We start from the raw sequence: 15,888 nt of genomic DNA, 5'->3' as shown, positions 1-15,888 counted from the left end.
ACACTACTGGAGATAAAGAGGAAAACTGTAACTATGAGAGGTTCAGTTCTTCAGGACGACACAGCAATTTTAAATTTGTATGCACCTATGATAGCCTCAAAACAAGCAAAGCAAAAAACTGTCAGAACTACAAGGAGGAATAAAACACCCAAAATCACAGTGGGAGATTTTTAACACACTTTTCTCAAAAACTAACAGAAAAAAGAGGATTAAAAAAATCATCAAGGGGCCGGCCTGATGGCGCAGTGGTTAAGCGCGCACGTTCTGTTGCAGCGGCCTGCGGTTCACCGGTTCGGATCCCAGGTGTGGACATGACACCGCTTGTCAAGCCATGCTGTGGTAGGCGTCCCACATATAAAGTAGAGGAAGATGGGCACGGATGTTAGCTCAGGGCCAGTCTTCCTCAGCACAAAGAGGACTGGCAGCAGTTGGCTCAGGGATAATCTTGCTCAAAAAAAAAAAGAATAGACATGAAGCACCGGAAGTAACACGTGCAGAATATACACGCTCTTCATGCACGCAATGAACAATTTACCATGAACTGGGCCAAAAACTAAGTCTCAACAAATTCCAAGACCGAAATCACACAGATTCTCTGACCACAATGCAGTTAACCTAGAAACAAGTAAACAGACTATCAGATAATCTCCACATATTTGGAAATTAATAATTGTACTTCTAAATTTCCCATGGGTCAAAAATAAAATCACAATGGAAAAATCTATTTTCACTTGAATGATAATGAAATATTATGTATCAAAACTTGTATGTTGTTTAAAGGTACAAGCTTGCAAACAAGAGATCTAATGCACAGCAGAGTGATTATAGTCAACAATGCTGTACTATAAACTTCAAAGCTAAGAGACTAGATCTTAATCATTCTCACCACAAAAAAGAAATTATAATGACATGACATGATGAAAGTATTAGCAGATGCTCCGGTGGTAACGTAGCAATATAGAAACATATCAAATCACACTGCACACCTTAAACTCACACAGTGTTAGCTGTCAATTATAGCTCGATTTTAAAACATAAGTTAATAGAAAGCTAAAAAAAAAACCTGTAAACTGCACCTAAAGTCCTGTTCAGAGGAAAATTTATAGCTTAAAAAAAAAATTATAAAAGAAGAAAGGCTGAAAAAAATTGAATTAAGCAGTCATCTCAAATGGTTAGAAACAGAGCAAACTAAACTAGTAAAAAGAAATAATGAGCAGAAAGCAATAAAACAGAAAATAAACATACAATAGAGAGAATCAACAAACCCCAAAGTTGATGATTTAAAAAGACTAGTAACACTTGGCTTATTAAAATAAATAAATAAAAATAACCAAAGTCAAAAATGAAAAAATGGGGAACATCACTAGAGATTCTACCAACATTACAAAGACCATAAGAAATTATCAACTTCAATCAAAATAATAATTTAAAAAGATGAAATAAATTACTAGAGAAACTTACTCAAACTCACACAAGAAGATATGAATAATCCTACCATCAGTAAATTCAATCTACGATTAGAAACCTTATCACAAAGAAAATCCCAGATGGCTTTACTAGCAAATTTTTCACAACCATTTAAGGAAAAAGATAATGCCAATCTTAAATAAAATATTCCAGAGAATAGAAAAAGAGGCAATGTCCCCTCATCCTAACTCCTTTTAAGAGGCCAGCAACTTTGAAACCAAAATCTGATAAGTATTTATAAAAGAGAAAAATTACAGGTCAAACCCACTTGGGGGCATAGAAGCAAAAACCCTAAACAAAATGTTAGGAAACCAAATCCAGAAAATAATAAACTAGTTTGGTTTACTTCAGGAATATAAAGCTGCTTGCTTACACATTAAAAGAATCAATGTATTTCACACTATCAAAATTAAAGAGAAAAACCATATGATTTTAATAGTTGGAAAAAAATGCTTGGAAAAAAGTTCAATTCATTCATGACAAGAATCTTTGGTGAACTTAGATGAAAAGCGTTCATCCTTAATCTGACAAAGGGTATGCTATCTACAAAAAAAACCACGAGTATCATGAATGGTAAAATATGGTTTCCCTCTGAGATCAGGAGTCAAAGATACCGATTATTAGCATCTCTCTTGGACGTTCTATTGAAGTCCAAGCCAGTGCAGTAACGCAAGAAAAAGAAATAAAAGCTACAAGGATTGGAAGGAAAGAAAGAAAACTGTCACAATTCACAGAATATACTCAAAACTTTTCAAAATTATATATAAATTATTAGAATTAGTACACAAGCTTAGCAAAACTGTTGGATACAAGGTCAATTTGAAATTACCAACTGCATTTTGACAATCACAGCAAAATGACAACCAAAAAACTTTTAAAGATGCCATTTACAATAGTGTTTTAAAAAGTCAGATATCTATAAACAAATCTAAAATAAGATGCATAAGATCACTATGAAAAAGCTGTACAACACTGAGGGAAATCAGAGAGGACCTAAATTAAAGTATATGCCGTGTTTCTGAAGTGGAAGACTCAGTATTAGAAAAATATCGATTTTTCCCCTTTGAATTACAAGCTCAATGCAATCCCATCAAAATGTGAAGTAGTTATTTTTGTTTAAATGTGGCCAATGCACATGGAAAGGAAAGGGTTAAGGTATAGTCAAGGCACTCTTGCAGACAACCAAGGCAGAAGGGCTTGCTCTAGTACATAGGAAACCTTCCGATAAAGTACAGTCGTCAAGATGGTGCAGACCTGGTACAAGGCGAGACGAGAGGTCCACGGATTAGGAACGCCCAGAAACAGACTTGCCCACGTGGAGAGAGTTCTCGCCACGGCAGAACAGAAGGGAAAGAACGACCTAGACAATAACTCGTGCAAGCGGGACAGCCATATGGTATCGGCTAGATATCCATATGGAAAAGGTAAAAGACAAGACAGATACTTCATAGCTACACAAAAATCACTTCCAAGTAAACTGTAGTTCCAAATGTGAGTCAAAACAACAGGGTCCTAACAGGCCAGACCTGACCGGAGAGTAACTGTATGTCCTCAGGGTAGGAAAAAACTTCTCAAATGGGACACAAAAAGCACCCACCATAATTAAAAACAAAAAACTGATAATTGGACATTAAAATTAAGAACTTCTTCAAGACATCATTAAGAAAGTGAAAAGGCAAGCCAGAGAAGACAGCATAATTTCAAAAACCTCAAAGTGGAAACATCCCAAGGGTCCACTGAAAGCAGGACAGACTGTGGTTTCTTCATACAATGGAACACTATACAGCAATGGGAAGAAACGAACCACAGCCACGCTCAAAACACAAACGACTCTCAGAAACAAGCTTAGTGAGAGAGGTCAGACACTTAAGAATACATCCTGAAGGTTCATTTATATAAAGCTAGAAAACAGGAAAAACTAAACCAGCGTGTTCAGGAACGAATGTCTGGGCAGTAAAACCATGAAGAAAGCCAAGAAGTAATTACCATAAAAGTCCGAGTAACAGTTACCAAGGAGCAGTGGGGATGGGAATGCTCTATTTCTTGATCTTGGTGGTGGTCACACAAGTATCTGCTTTATGAAAACACACTGAGCTATAAATTTCTTTTATTTTCTTTTGTGTCCTTTTAAATTTTAAAAAGCTTAGGCTGGCCCAGTGACATAGTGGTTAAGTTCACGCACTCTGCTTCAGCAGCCCAGGGTTTGCGGGTCCGGATCGCAGGCAGAGACCTGCTCATCAAACCATGCTGTGGTGGCATTCCACATATAAAATGGAAAAGAATTAGCACAGATGTTAGCTCAGGGCCAATCTTCCTCAAGCAAAAAAAAAGGGCTGGCAACAGATGTTAGCTCAGGGCCAATCTTGGGGGGGGTGCTGTCGGGCTCAAAAGTACTCAAGGACTTTCTATGCTGGGTAGGGAGGGCCACAAGGGTGCCTTGCATGCTTGGCATCTTCAAATATCTTAACATTCTTACCTTCTAAAATCATCAGAATAAGCTCAAACAATTAACACTCTGAAACAAAGATTGTTCCAACCTTAAGAGCCTAAGGAAGCTTCTTTGGAATTCAAAGAGATGAAAGGGGTCTCTCTCAGCATGAAAAAGTGAATGGGAATGCTAAACGACAACTCAAGAGAGGAGCTACTCCTGGAAAGGAAGGTTAACGGGATGGGGGGAAGTCCAAATGAGGCCTTTCTACTATAATGTTTTTATTTCCGTATCTCCTTTTAGTTCTTTGAAAAAAGCTAAAGTAAATACAAGAGGTGTTAAAATTTAACAAAACTGGGTGGTGGATACATGAGTATCTTTCATGTTCTTACTATACTACGCTGGAAATAGGCATAATTAAAGGGAGTAAAATAAAGTTCTACACTCTTACCAGCTCATTTCTCCAGGTAAAAATTTTGCTTCAGCCTAGGCAAGCCATCTATTCGGTCTTCCAGAAACAGAGTATAAAATATTTGAAAATAGGTATGCTCTTCACCACCACCACTAAAGCCCATGCTTTCTTCTTCTCTAAGCTGAATGTCTCCTTTCTAGTTCATCCACGTTTCGTGTCAAATTTTCCACAGAATGCAGCCATTCTGCTCTGGATGGCAACATCCCTCAGAATGAAGTGCGGGGATGGTAAACAAACACACCGTGTGAGAGGCTCCTCCATGTCCCAAGCTCACCAGCATACCTGGAACTCCCAGATAATTTAAGAAAGAATGACTTCATTATTTTTCTTTCCAGTCAGCCAAGCTATTAGAGAGTCCAAAACGGAGAACACTACTCTTGCAGCAGACATGAAGTTATCTACCCAACCTCCACAGCCCTCTTTTCCAACAGAACCCACCATGAAGTCTAAGCCTATGACGGCAGTACCATTACCCTGCTAGTGCGCGGTGTAGCTAGAAGCAGCTGATATAATCCTGTCCATAGAATATGACTTGAGGGGTCTTTGCTGGTGGGTTTTGAGAAAGATTTCTTCACTCTTAAAAGGAGATATACAAGAAGGGAGTCTCTTTGTCCCCTAGACATTATCATATCTGAGCACGTCCTCTGCAACCACCAGAGTCATTCTGTGACCACAAGACGTGTCAGGCTGAGGAAGGCAGAGTAGAAAGATTGTGGTGAGCTGCTCATTGAGCCAACCCCACAGGCGCCCCTCTCCAAATGCTGATTAACTTGTACCTGGACCACAACCTTATCCCAGACATACTGGTTACTAAACCGACCTCTTCCGAATGCTTGTCTATCAACTAGGACAGGAACTGGAAATCTGGCCCCGGGAGCCTTTCCTTTCCAAATAATCCCACATCTTGGTTTTGGTAAGACTCCCCACATGGCGTCATATATTCTCTACTTGAGTTTTTTTGTCAGAACACAAAGACAAAACAAGCCTACTATTAAAAAAGAGAATTTGCATATTATATAAAAAAGCATTCGAAGTTTTTTAAAATCCATGGAAAATGTAAACAGGCAAAGTGCCCTGTAATCACATCCTTTAAAGATAACCACTGTTAACAGTTTGGCATATATTGGTTCATGATATATTGCAACTTCTATGAAATTAGTTTCTTTTAAAGAAAATATTCATTTCGGGTCTTGGGAGCAGGGAAGATACGCAGACAAATGAAATCTGCAAACAGAAGAGAAACACGATGAAGCATCCTGATACACAGGACAGGCACCAACTGCTGGACTTGGAGCAGACGCTGCCTCTCCACCCTGGCTCTGCCACCCGGCCTGCACCCTCGGCCTCCAGCCACGCCCTTTTTAGGGGCGGATAAGAATACCTACTTCTCTGGACTGTTGGGGACTGATACAAGATCACGCACGTATCAATCAAGTTCTGCTGGGTTTTTTGTTTCCTGGAGTTTTGCTTTGTTTTTCTCTACCTGCACATAAGAACCACCTGGGGAGCATTTGAAATGAGAATCCCAGGTGTACTCGATGAGACTCTCGGGGTGGGGCCTAGAAGTCACATGCAAGTGCATTTGTGGAGTAAAAAGCACCATCCATATTTGCTTTTACGACTTCACTGCTTAGCATCTAACAGAGAACCTCATAACAGTGGTTCAATAAACGCTAGTAGGATGAGTAACAGATGAAAAGTCATATTTTAAAAATAGATTACAGTTATGTTTTAAAAGATTTCATTAAGATGGTCTTCATGATGCTCATGTAAAAAAATTCTCTTAGCAAAAGTAACTACTAGTTCTACTTGATACAAAGGACTGGACCTCATTTCTCTGTGAATGCGCCTACAAGGCTCACTTTCCATCTTAGGCCATAAATCAAGGTACACTATACTAAATTTGATTAAGTGTCCAGGTAATCTAGTTTGTCTTACTAAAAAACAAGTCATGAAAATTGGATTATGGCAATTTCGAATTCTCTCTCAAATAGCCTCCTCCATAGAAACTACAATCACGGTACTAAGATTTATCCCTACTTTTTATCACAAAAAGAAAACTTTACTTGCTTTCAGTAATTCATTTTAGGACAATTCAAAATAATAATTGTTAGGTGCAAGCTTCAATATGCAACATATGCCACTTTTATAAAATGTATGTACCTGTTAGCTTAGATCTAGAAAAATAAACACCACCAAAATGTTTACAAGGGAGGTTTCCCTGGATAAAATGATTTCAGATTATTTTTCATCTCTTACTGTCTATACGTACTTTATTTTTACAATGAATAGGCACTAGCTATGTAATTCTTATGTTATTTTAAAAAGAAAATGCAGGGGTGAGCCCTGTGACACAGCAGTTAAGTTCATGCACTCCACTTCAGCAACCCGGGGTTTGCAGGTTCGGATACTGGGTGTAGACCTACATAATGCTTATCAAGCCATGCTGCAGAAGGCGTCCCACATACAAAATAGAGGAAGATGGGCATGGATGTTAGCTCAGGGCCAATCTTCCTCAGCAAAAAAAAAAAAAAAAAAAAAAGAGGATTAGCAGCAATGTTAGCTCAGAGCTAATCTTTCCAAAAAAAGAGAAAGAGAAAAAAATAAAAAGAAAATGCAAAAGCCTGAGAATTCAGTAAGAGTGAATACTATAATTAAAAGATCGTGAAATGGGGGCTGGCCCCATGGCCAAGTGGTTAAGTTCGCGCCCTCCGCTGCAGGCGGCCCAGTGTTTCGTTGGTTCGAATCCTGGGCACGGACATGGCACTGCTCATCAAACCACGCTGAGGCAGCGTCCCACATGCCACAACTAGAAAGACCCACAACGAAGAATATACAACTATGTACCGGGGGGTTTTTGGGAGAAAAAGGAAAAAATAAAATCAAAAAAAAAAAAAAAGATCGTGAAATGTTTCTAAGTTTTGATTTTCCAAAGTCCAAACAATATCAGGTAAGTTAAAAATCTGGGTTTTATACTTGGAAAATATTCACATATTACTGCCAGAATAGTAAAGCTCTTTAGCTTTAAAAACAACCATGTTTGGGGCCGGCCCGGTGGCCCAGGCCAAGAGGTTAAGTTTGCACACTCTGCTTCAGCGGCCCAAGGTTTCACTGGTTCTGATCCTGGGCTCATCAGGCCACACTGAGGCAGCATCCCACAGACCACAACTAGAGGGACCTACAACTGAAATATACAACTATGTACTGGGGGGATTTGGGGAGAAAAAGCAGAAAAAAAATTTTTAAAAAAGAAGATTGTCAACAGTTGTTAGCTCAGGTGCCAATCTTTAAAATAAACAAATAAATTTTAAGAAGTAAAAAAACAACCATGTTTTCAAATGCTATAAAGGACATTATTGGGTCAACTGACAAACTGGAATACAAAGAGCATATCTGATCAAAGTATTCTAGGGGGCCGGCTCCGTGGCCCACTGGTTAAGTTCGTGCGCTCCGCTGCGGCGGCCCAGGGTTCGGATCCTGGGCACGGACATGGCACTGCTCGTCAGGGCACGTTGAGGCGGCGTCCCACATCCCACACCTAGAAGGATCTGCAACTAAGATATACAACTGTGTACGGGGGCGGTTGGGGGAGATAAAGCAGGAAAAAAAAAAGATTGGCAACAGTTGTTAGCCCAGGTGCCAATCTTTAAAAAAAAATAAAGTATTCTATCGATGTTAAATTTCCTTGTTGATAACTGTGCTAAAGTTATGTAAGACAATGTCCTTGGTTCTTAGGAAATACAGATTGAACTTTCCAGGGGTAAAGGGGCACGATGCATAGCAACTTACTCTCAAAGCTCAGCAAAAAATACACAATAATAGAATGAATGAGAAAGAAAATGCTGACTAGCAGAAATGATAACAATTGGTAAATCTAGGTAAAGGGTATGAGAGTTGTTGGTACAATTTTTGCAATTTTTTGTAAGCTTGAAATTACTTCTATATAAAATTTTTAATTGAAAACAGTAACACAAAAAAATATTCAAAAATCATCCTGAAAACATTTAAAATCATGCTGGACCAACTTCAAGCAAGAAATTAGTACTATCCAGGAAAAATATATGAGCCACGTATGTAGTATTTTCTAGTAGCCACATTAAAATTAAAAGAAACAGGTGAAAATAATTTTTATATTTTACTTAGCCAATATGTAAAATATTATTTCAGTGTAATCAATATAAAAATTGAGATGTTTTACAATTTTTTCATACTACGTCTTCAAAATCTGGTGTGCATTTTACACTTACAGTAATCTCAATTCAGAGGCTTAATTTTCAGAGGAAATTCTTGATCTGTACTTAGATTTTATAAAACGCACAGTTAAAAAAGTAGATTCACATGACCAAGTTGTTTCAAACACAGTTGTCTGCCAATCACTGAATAGAATATTAGTTTTTAAACATAAAGGTAAAGTTAATTAAAATTAAATAAAGTGGAAAATTTATTCCTCAATCACACTAGCCATAACGCAAGCTCAGCAGCCACATGTGGCTACACTATTGGACTGTCCAGCTTTAGACAACGAAAACAAATTCCCTCTGAAAGGAGGACTTGATTGATAAAACTTAGTTTGTCATATTTATCAAAAGGTTTTTAACAGTTATGATAAAATAACGACTGATGTTCCCATCAGAAGCGCTGGCATCTCTCCAAGTCATAAGCACACATTCACTACACCATGCCACTCAGAAATACCAACACAAAGCCTCAGTTGTCACACTGTGAGTTTCTTCAAAACTAGCTACTGAATGGCCAACTCACTTTTTAAATGTGGCAGAATTAAGTTCTGCCTCTCAGAAGCCTGGACGTCCACTGTACAGAGTGCAGAGCTTCTGCACAAATACTGTCTGATAATCCTAAACGGGAGCATCCACACAACAGAACTCGTCTTGGATTTAAAAGAGGAAGTGACCCTAAGTACAGAGGTGGTATATTTTTTCTTTTTAAACAGGTGTAAGAGATTAATTCAGTCAACACCAAGCAACACTAAAGATTCGCCAATCAATAATTCTGTGCCAAGCAACCTGATCAGGGATTTGGCTAGAATCCCATGGGCTAATCTCAGTAAGGACCTTCCCAAAGACAATCCTGATTTAGGGCGTTCTCATCTAAATTAAGGCTTAGGCAGTCCTTTGCCTGAAAGCAAATAAACACCACCAAATTATATACGTATGAATAAATTTCTGTCTGCTTGACAAAAAGAAAACCTACTTGAAAGATAATTTAGTAAGTGTGGGCAAAAATATAGTTCTAAAGAACAGATGTTACCATAAAACAGCATTTAAAAAACATTTTAGGAAAATGTCTAATTCTTACTTTCTGTCTAGCCAGAATTTTCAGTTGAACAATGCTGTGCGCAACAAATTTAATCCACAACAACTAATTCTGATATTGTTAGTTTTTTTCTCTGCAGGCACACGTGTTATTTTTCTTAACCCTGAAAGGAAGAAGTGCATTAAAATTGATGAATCCTTTATTGCGAATTCACCAGTGCCTGAAATTACTCATACCCCTGGGAAGCAAGGTAAAAGAGTGTGAACAACGGTTTTTGACAGCCTGACCTAAGAGGTAAATTCTATATTCCATACAAAATCCTTTTTTCCCTCCCCCTCCCATCCCACTGATCTAGTCTGCTTTCATGAGACATCATATGGGGAAGCACAGACACAAATCTAGCCATTGTGTGCAAAGTAAAATAACCATACTCTAAAGCATGTGTATATAAACGTTAACTATTTCTATTTAAAACTTCCTTTTTTCCCCTAAGAAATCATAAAGCTTTAATCAGGATGAATAAAAATGTTTTAAGCAGTTCCATCGGAGAAGGTTTGTTCCTGATTAGATGTGTTTTGCCCGTGGAAATGTTTAATCATTCTTGTAGAGCAACATTCTAACTCGAGGTTTTTATTAGAAACTTCTTGCTCAATGCCTATGTAATCAAACCCAGTCTCACTTCTCTCTGAAATTAGCTAAATACGCAGAAATTCATTGTAATTTTAAAAACAGTGAAGAGGGAAAAGAAATAAACTACACCAGAAACACGCATTCCAGTCCGACAGTTCAAGCACTATTTCGAGAAGGCAAGTAAAAATAAAGTCCCAGGTCTCCCTCAGGAACAGAACCGTTTCAACGAAGCTGCAGCGTCCACACCGCGCCGCAGCACCCACCCTGACCCAGCAACCCTGGAATCACCCACAAATCCGGGCCACTTAACCGTCTCGCAGCACAAAGATGTTTACGGAGTTATCAAGATGCAGGACTACTAAATGCTGACACCAAAACAGCACGATTAAACTAAAGTTTTTACAACGTATTCACGGGTACCTTCTCTACTCAGTGAACCTCACACCACCAGAGAAGGGTCCCCCTTGTTTATGAGACTTAGGCAAACAGCTATATTTAACAATTCCTCTCAAGGGCCCGACGCCAGAGCGGTGGATCTATTCGAGAGGGAGGCACAGAGGAAGCAGAAGGCACACCCGCTGCTTGGTGCAAGAGCATTCTCACCCCGCAGCCAAAGACGCGCTCGCCCGGGCAGCACCGCCGCACTTTCCAAGGGCCAAACCGGGAAACCCGCATCCCCACAGCCAAGCCTACGCTGCCAACAAAGACCGCATCTGCTGCTTCCCGGCGGGAAGCCCCACCACCCTACGCGGGGAGCGCGCTGCCCGCTTCGGCCCGGGGCCTGGGGTCTGCGCGGGGCCGCCCCGGAGGGAGCTCGACCGCCGGCGAGGCCGCAGGGCGCACGGCAGAGGCTCGCATTGTCCGGGGGCAGGGCGGGGTGGGCGTCTGGGCCGCGCGTGGCCCCCAAAGGATGTGGCGGTGCCGTGGCTGGGACGGTGGCTGGGGCGGCCCGCCGCCCCCGCGCCCCGCAGCCCCGATGCCTTTCATTTGGCCTCTGCGGCGGCGGAGGCAGCCCGACCTCCAGCGCTAAGCACTGCGCAAAGCAGGGGCGGGCGGGGGAGGGCGCGCCAGACCCGCCGCAGCGCCAGACCACCCCCACCGCCCCCCGCGCCGGCCCCCAGCGGCCAGTCCAGGACCCCGCCGCCCGCCCGCTCGCAGGCCGCGCGCCCTCGGCGGACGGTGGAGACTGCGCTCGGGCGCTCGCCCGGTCCCCACCTCGATGTAGCCGGCCAGCGCCGCAGCGGGCGCTGTGAGCCCGAGCAGCAGCAGGACCAGGAGTCTGCCCGTGGCCGCGGCGGCCGCGGTCCCGGTGGCCGCCATCCCTCGTCGGGTCGCTCTAGCGCTCGGCTCCCAAGCTCTCACACTCCAACCGACTAGCTTTCCCCACCGCGACCCAGAAGCATCTGAAGCCCGTTCGCCGCCGCCCCGGGGGGTTTTACACCAACCGGAACTGACTTCATAAAACCACGCCCTACTTCTCCGCCGCCCAATGCCGGCCCGCAGAGCCGACCCAAGACACCGCCCCTTGTTCAGCCCAGACCCAATCAGGGGATGGCAGAGGTCGCACCTCCGCCCGCCCCAGCCGCACGCCCCGCCAGGCCCCGCCCCCGGCCGCGGACGGCCCCGCCCCCGCCCCTGCCCGGGAGCCAGCGGCCGCGGGACGCGGGGCGTGCGCTGAGGGTCGGGGGCCGCGCCTGGGCCGGCGGGGCTCGCTGCGGCCTCCCGCCCCGAGTGCGCTTATCTGCCGGCGCTGCGCCGGTCGGTCGGCCTGCTGCCTCCAGATACCGGCTCGCCCCGCTCCCCCGCCCCTGCGGGGTATTTTTCAGATTCCTTTGGGTACCGCCCCTTTTTGGTTCTGAAAATGGTTTTATTAAAAACAACTTTGAAACAAACAAAACAGGATGAATTGTTCCGAGTCCAGGCAGGTCTGCCGAAGGCCCTCCCCCGAGGCGAGGACGGGCTGGGGGCCGCAGCCCGCTCCCCACTCCGCGCGGGCGCACCCCTTCCCGGCGCCGCCCCGCGCTGCGACCTCGGTTCCCAGGCCTCCTCGTCGCCCTTCCTCCCCGGCGGCGCTCGAGCCGGGATCGCTGCCCGCGCTGGAGACCCGTGGTGCAAGGGCCGCGCTGACCTTAGAGCCCGGCTCCCCTCGCTCGTGTGTGTTAGGAAACGATCGTTTTTCTTTCTGATGCAGTAAGCGCGCTAGCAAAACACCGGTTCTCCCCGCCTTCTCGCTCCGCTGCGTTCCACTCCGACTGGGAAGACCCGCTGCGGCCCGGTCGCCAGCTGCCACGGCCGGGCCGCGCCGGCTTTGTTTCCTTTCAACGGCCTTGTGATTTGTAGACCACCCTCCGCAGAGTCCTTGCTATTCCCTCTAGGTTCAGCCAAATAAATAGAAAACAGGGTCTCTACCCCAGGAAACAGACAGTAAGAAGGAAGGGACGAGTGTCCGCAGGCTGAACAGTGGAGCGATGAGCAGAACGCTGGACTTCCAGCCTTACTGGGTGACGTGCCCAGTTCCGGGTGGTTTGGCAGGCTCTGCCCCATTCCCCAAAAACAGCCCGCACCTTTCCACTCCAGAGCCCTCCCTCGGCCTGCAGTGCCCGCTCCCCGCTTGCCACCTGTTGAGACATTGTCGTGCCGTCTCTGCTCACTTGGACATAGCATCATCGGCTTCTGATCCCCAGACTCCGTTTCCCATTGTAGCACTTGGCCCCTGATTCTGTGTAGACCTCTCTGATGCCACCGACAAGACAGTGTGCAGCATGTCATACTGCAGGGCCTCTCTCAGTGGAGACCTCGACGCGTGTTTGTGCAGTGTCAGTGAAACCAGTTAGTTCGAGAACTGTCTCCATGGACTGAATTGTGTCCTCCCCAAAGCTCACACATGTTGAAGACCTAATCCCCACTGTGATAGTACTTGGACGTGGGGCCTTTGGGAGGTAATTAGGATTCATGAGGTCATGAGGGTGGGGCCCTCAGGACGGGATTAGTGTCCTTTGAGAAGAGACCACAGAGCTTACCTCCTCTCCTGTCACCCCCAGGTGAGGACACAGTGAGAAGGAGGTGGGGAAGAGGGCCCTCATCGGGGAACCAAATCTAGTGCCAGGATCTTGGACTCCCCAGGCTCCAGAACTGTGAGAAATAAACTCATGATGTTTAAGCCCCCAAGTCTGTGGTCAGTCGTCCTGGCAGCCGAGCCGACTAGCATGCCACCTGACTATGGGCATTCTCTTCATCGTTTGGACTCTCTTTCCTTTTCTGTCAAGTGTGAATACTAAAAACTCGTCTCCAGCCAGCCCTGAGGGCCTAGTAGTTAAAGTTCGGCACTCTCAGCCCTTCAGCCAGCCAGGTTCACTCTGGTTGTGGAACCACACCACCCATCTGTCAGTTGCCATGCTGTGGCAGTGGCTCACATAGAAGAACTAGAAGGACTTATAACTACGATATATAACTATGCACTGGGGCTTTGGGGAGGAAAAAAAAAAAAGAGGAAGACTGGCAACAGATGTTAGCTCAGGGTGAATCTTTCCCTGAAAAAAAAACACACCCTGTCTCAACTCACCAATTTGTGTGATTCAATGAAAAATGAATGTACAATAGTGAAAAACATGAAAGGACTTAACCATAAAGGGTGAAATGAGGGTAAAGCACCATGTTACCAAGTGCAAGTTCCTATGAAAGTATGTATGGAAACAGTGTCCCTGACGGGTTAGTCCCAGCGCTGGTGCCGAGCCTTAGGTGAGTCCTGTAACACAGCGTCAGAAACTTGAACTGTGGGATCTCTAAATTGCCGTGAATCTAAATGGGGAGAGGAAAGCGAGTGAAATTACCTGAGTTTAGAACCGTGACCTCGATATTCATGCCTTGGAGACTGTGTATTCAAGACTGAGCTTTAATATTGTGGGACGGAACTAGGAAATGTAAAAAAATGATTTAGGGGGTTTCACTCGAAAATCAGTTAGGTCTTGAAGGAAGTTTATTTGCATTTTTGGGTCACTGATGGATTATTAACAAGAGTTTATTGCACCATTCATCAATGTTCTTGACTTTAAAATGTTACCCTCTTTTTATTAAATGACACAGACAAGAGCATACCTAGTCTGCAATTCTCAGACAATACTTTTTCATCCTAAATAAGTTCACATCAGTGGCCAAGTCTTTGCAAGAATACTGTTTCCGTGTTATTACCCTGTGTGCACAAAAGTAAAAGGCCCTAAAATAACCTGTTTTTTCTATCTTCTTAAGAATCAGACTTTCAGGGGTCAGCCCCGTGTCATAGCGGTTAAGTTCAGTGTGCTCCACTTCAGCGGCCCAGGTTCACAGATTTGGATCCCTATACCACTCGTCAGCCATTCTGTGACAGTGACCCATATGTAAAGTGGAGGAAGATTGGCACAGATGTTAGCTCAGGGCAAATCTTCCTCAGCAAGAAAGAAAGAAGGAAAGAAGGAAAGAAGGAAAAGAAAGAGGGAGGGATGGAGGGAGGGAGAGAGAGAGAGAGAAAGGGAAAGAAAGGAAGGAAGGAAGGAAGAAAGGAAGGAAGGAACGAAGGAACGAAAGAAGGAAGAAAGAAAGAACAAGATCAAATAAAATACCTTACATTAAAAAAAAGAAGAAAAAGAATCAGACTTTCTCATAAAAGAGTTATCTTCTTCTATCAGTACACTCTTAAGATGTGTACATTTCAGTGTTAGGAAAAAATGTACAGTTTATGTCCCTAAATGTATACTTATATGAGCAGCACTCACTCATTCATTTGGCCTATTTATTCAACCCTAATTCAGGTGAGGTCAACCGGCTAGAGTAGTTGCGCCCAAATCATGATGCTTTTCTGAATCAACTAAGAAGTTTTATTAGAAGGCAAATTCCTGAGCTCCTACCTCAGAAATTCTGAATTACTAAGGCTAAGGTGTCATAAACAGTCAGTTTATTATACTTTTTTAAAGCTCTGCAGGGGGGCTAGCCAGGTGTTGTAGCATTTAAATTCGTGTGTTCTACTTCAGCAGCCTGGGGGTTTGCCAGTTCGGATTCCAGGCACAGCTCATCAAGCCATGCTGTGGCAGGCATCCCACATGTAAAGTAGAGGAAGATGGGCACAGGTGTTAGCCCAGGGCCAGTCTTCCTCAGCAAAAGGAGGAGGATTGGTGGTGGATGTTAGCTCAGGTCCAATCTTCCTCAAAAAAAAAAAAAAAGCTCTGCAGGGAATTCTAATGCACTAATACTTTTTCTTTTTTTTAAAGAGTGGCACCTGAGGGGCTGGTCCGGTGGAGCAGTAGTTAAGTGCACATGTTCCACTTCTCGGCAGCCCGGGGGTCACAGCCCAGGGTTCACGGGTTTGGATCCCTGGTGCGGACGTGGCACCACTTGGCAAAAAGCCATGCTGTGGTAGGCGTCCCACATATAAAGTAGAGGAAGATGGGCGTGGATGTTAGCTCAGGGCCAGTCTTCCTCAGCAAAAAGAATTGGCAGCAGTTAGCTCAGGGCTAATCTTCCTAAAAAAAAATAAAAAATAAAATGACCAGTGTTTTGGTTTTCCAAATAAAACATTAAATTCAGACACAGCTGTGTATTATCACCACCGTTTCATTAAAGAAAGAACATTTAACAACAAAAGAAG

At 43.8% G+C, this 15,888-nt stretch overlaps 1 protein-coding gene across 4 annotated transcripts in view; it reads right to left on the bottom strand.

The window, feature by feature from the left end:
* The window catches only part of APLP2 (amyloid beta precursor like protein 2), a 74,069-nt gene extending 62,400 nt beyond the window's left edge, over positions 1-11,669 (bottom strand). For 3 of the 4 annotated variants that reach the window (XM_046684941.1, XM_046684943.1, XM_046684944.1), the window contains exon 1: positions 11,487-11,669. In XM_046684941.1, the coding sequence (XP_046540897.1) occupies positions 11,487-11,591 (105 nt within the window). In that variant the 5' untranslated portion in view covers positions 11,592-11,669. The remainder of the gene's footprint in view (positions 1-11,486) is intronic. The other variant, XM_046684942.1, reaches the window with a different exon arrangement.
* Between the last annotated feature and the right edge of the window lie 4,219 nt (positions 11,670-15,888).

This window comes from Equus quagga, chromosome 14, assembly GCF_021613505.1.
Source record: "Equus quagga isolate Etosha38 chromosome 14, UCLA_HA_Equagga_1.0, whole genome shotgun sequence".
Classification (NCBI taxonomy): domain Eukaryota; kingdom Metazoa; phylum Chordata; class Mammalia; order Perissodactyla; family Equidae; genus Equus; species Equus quagga.
This window is presented reverse-complemented; position numbering and strand designations above follow the sequence as displayed.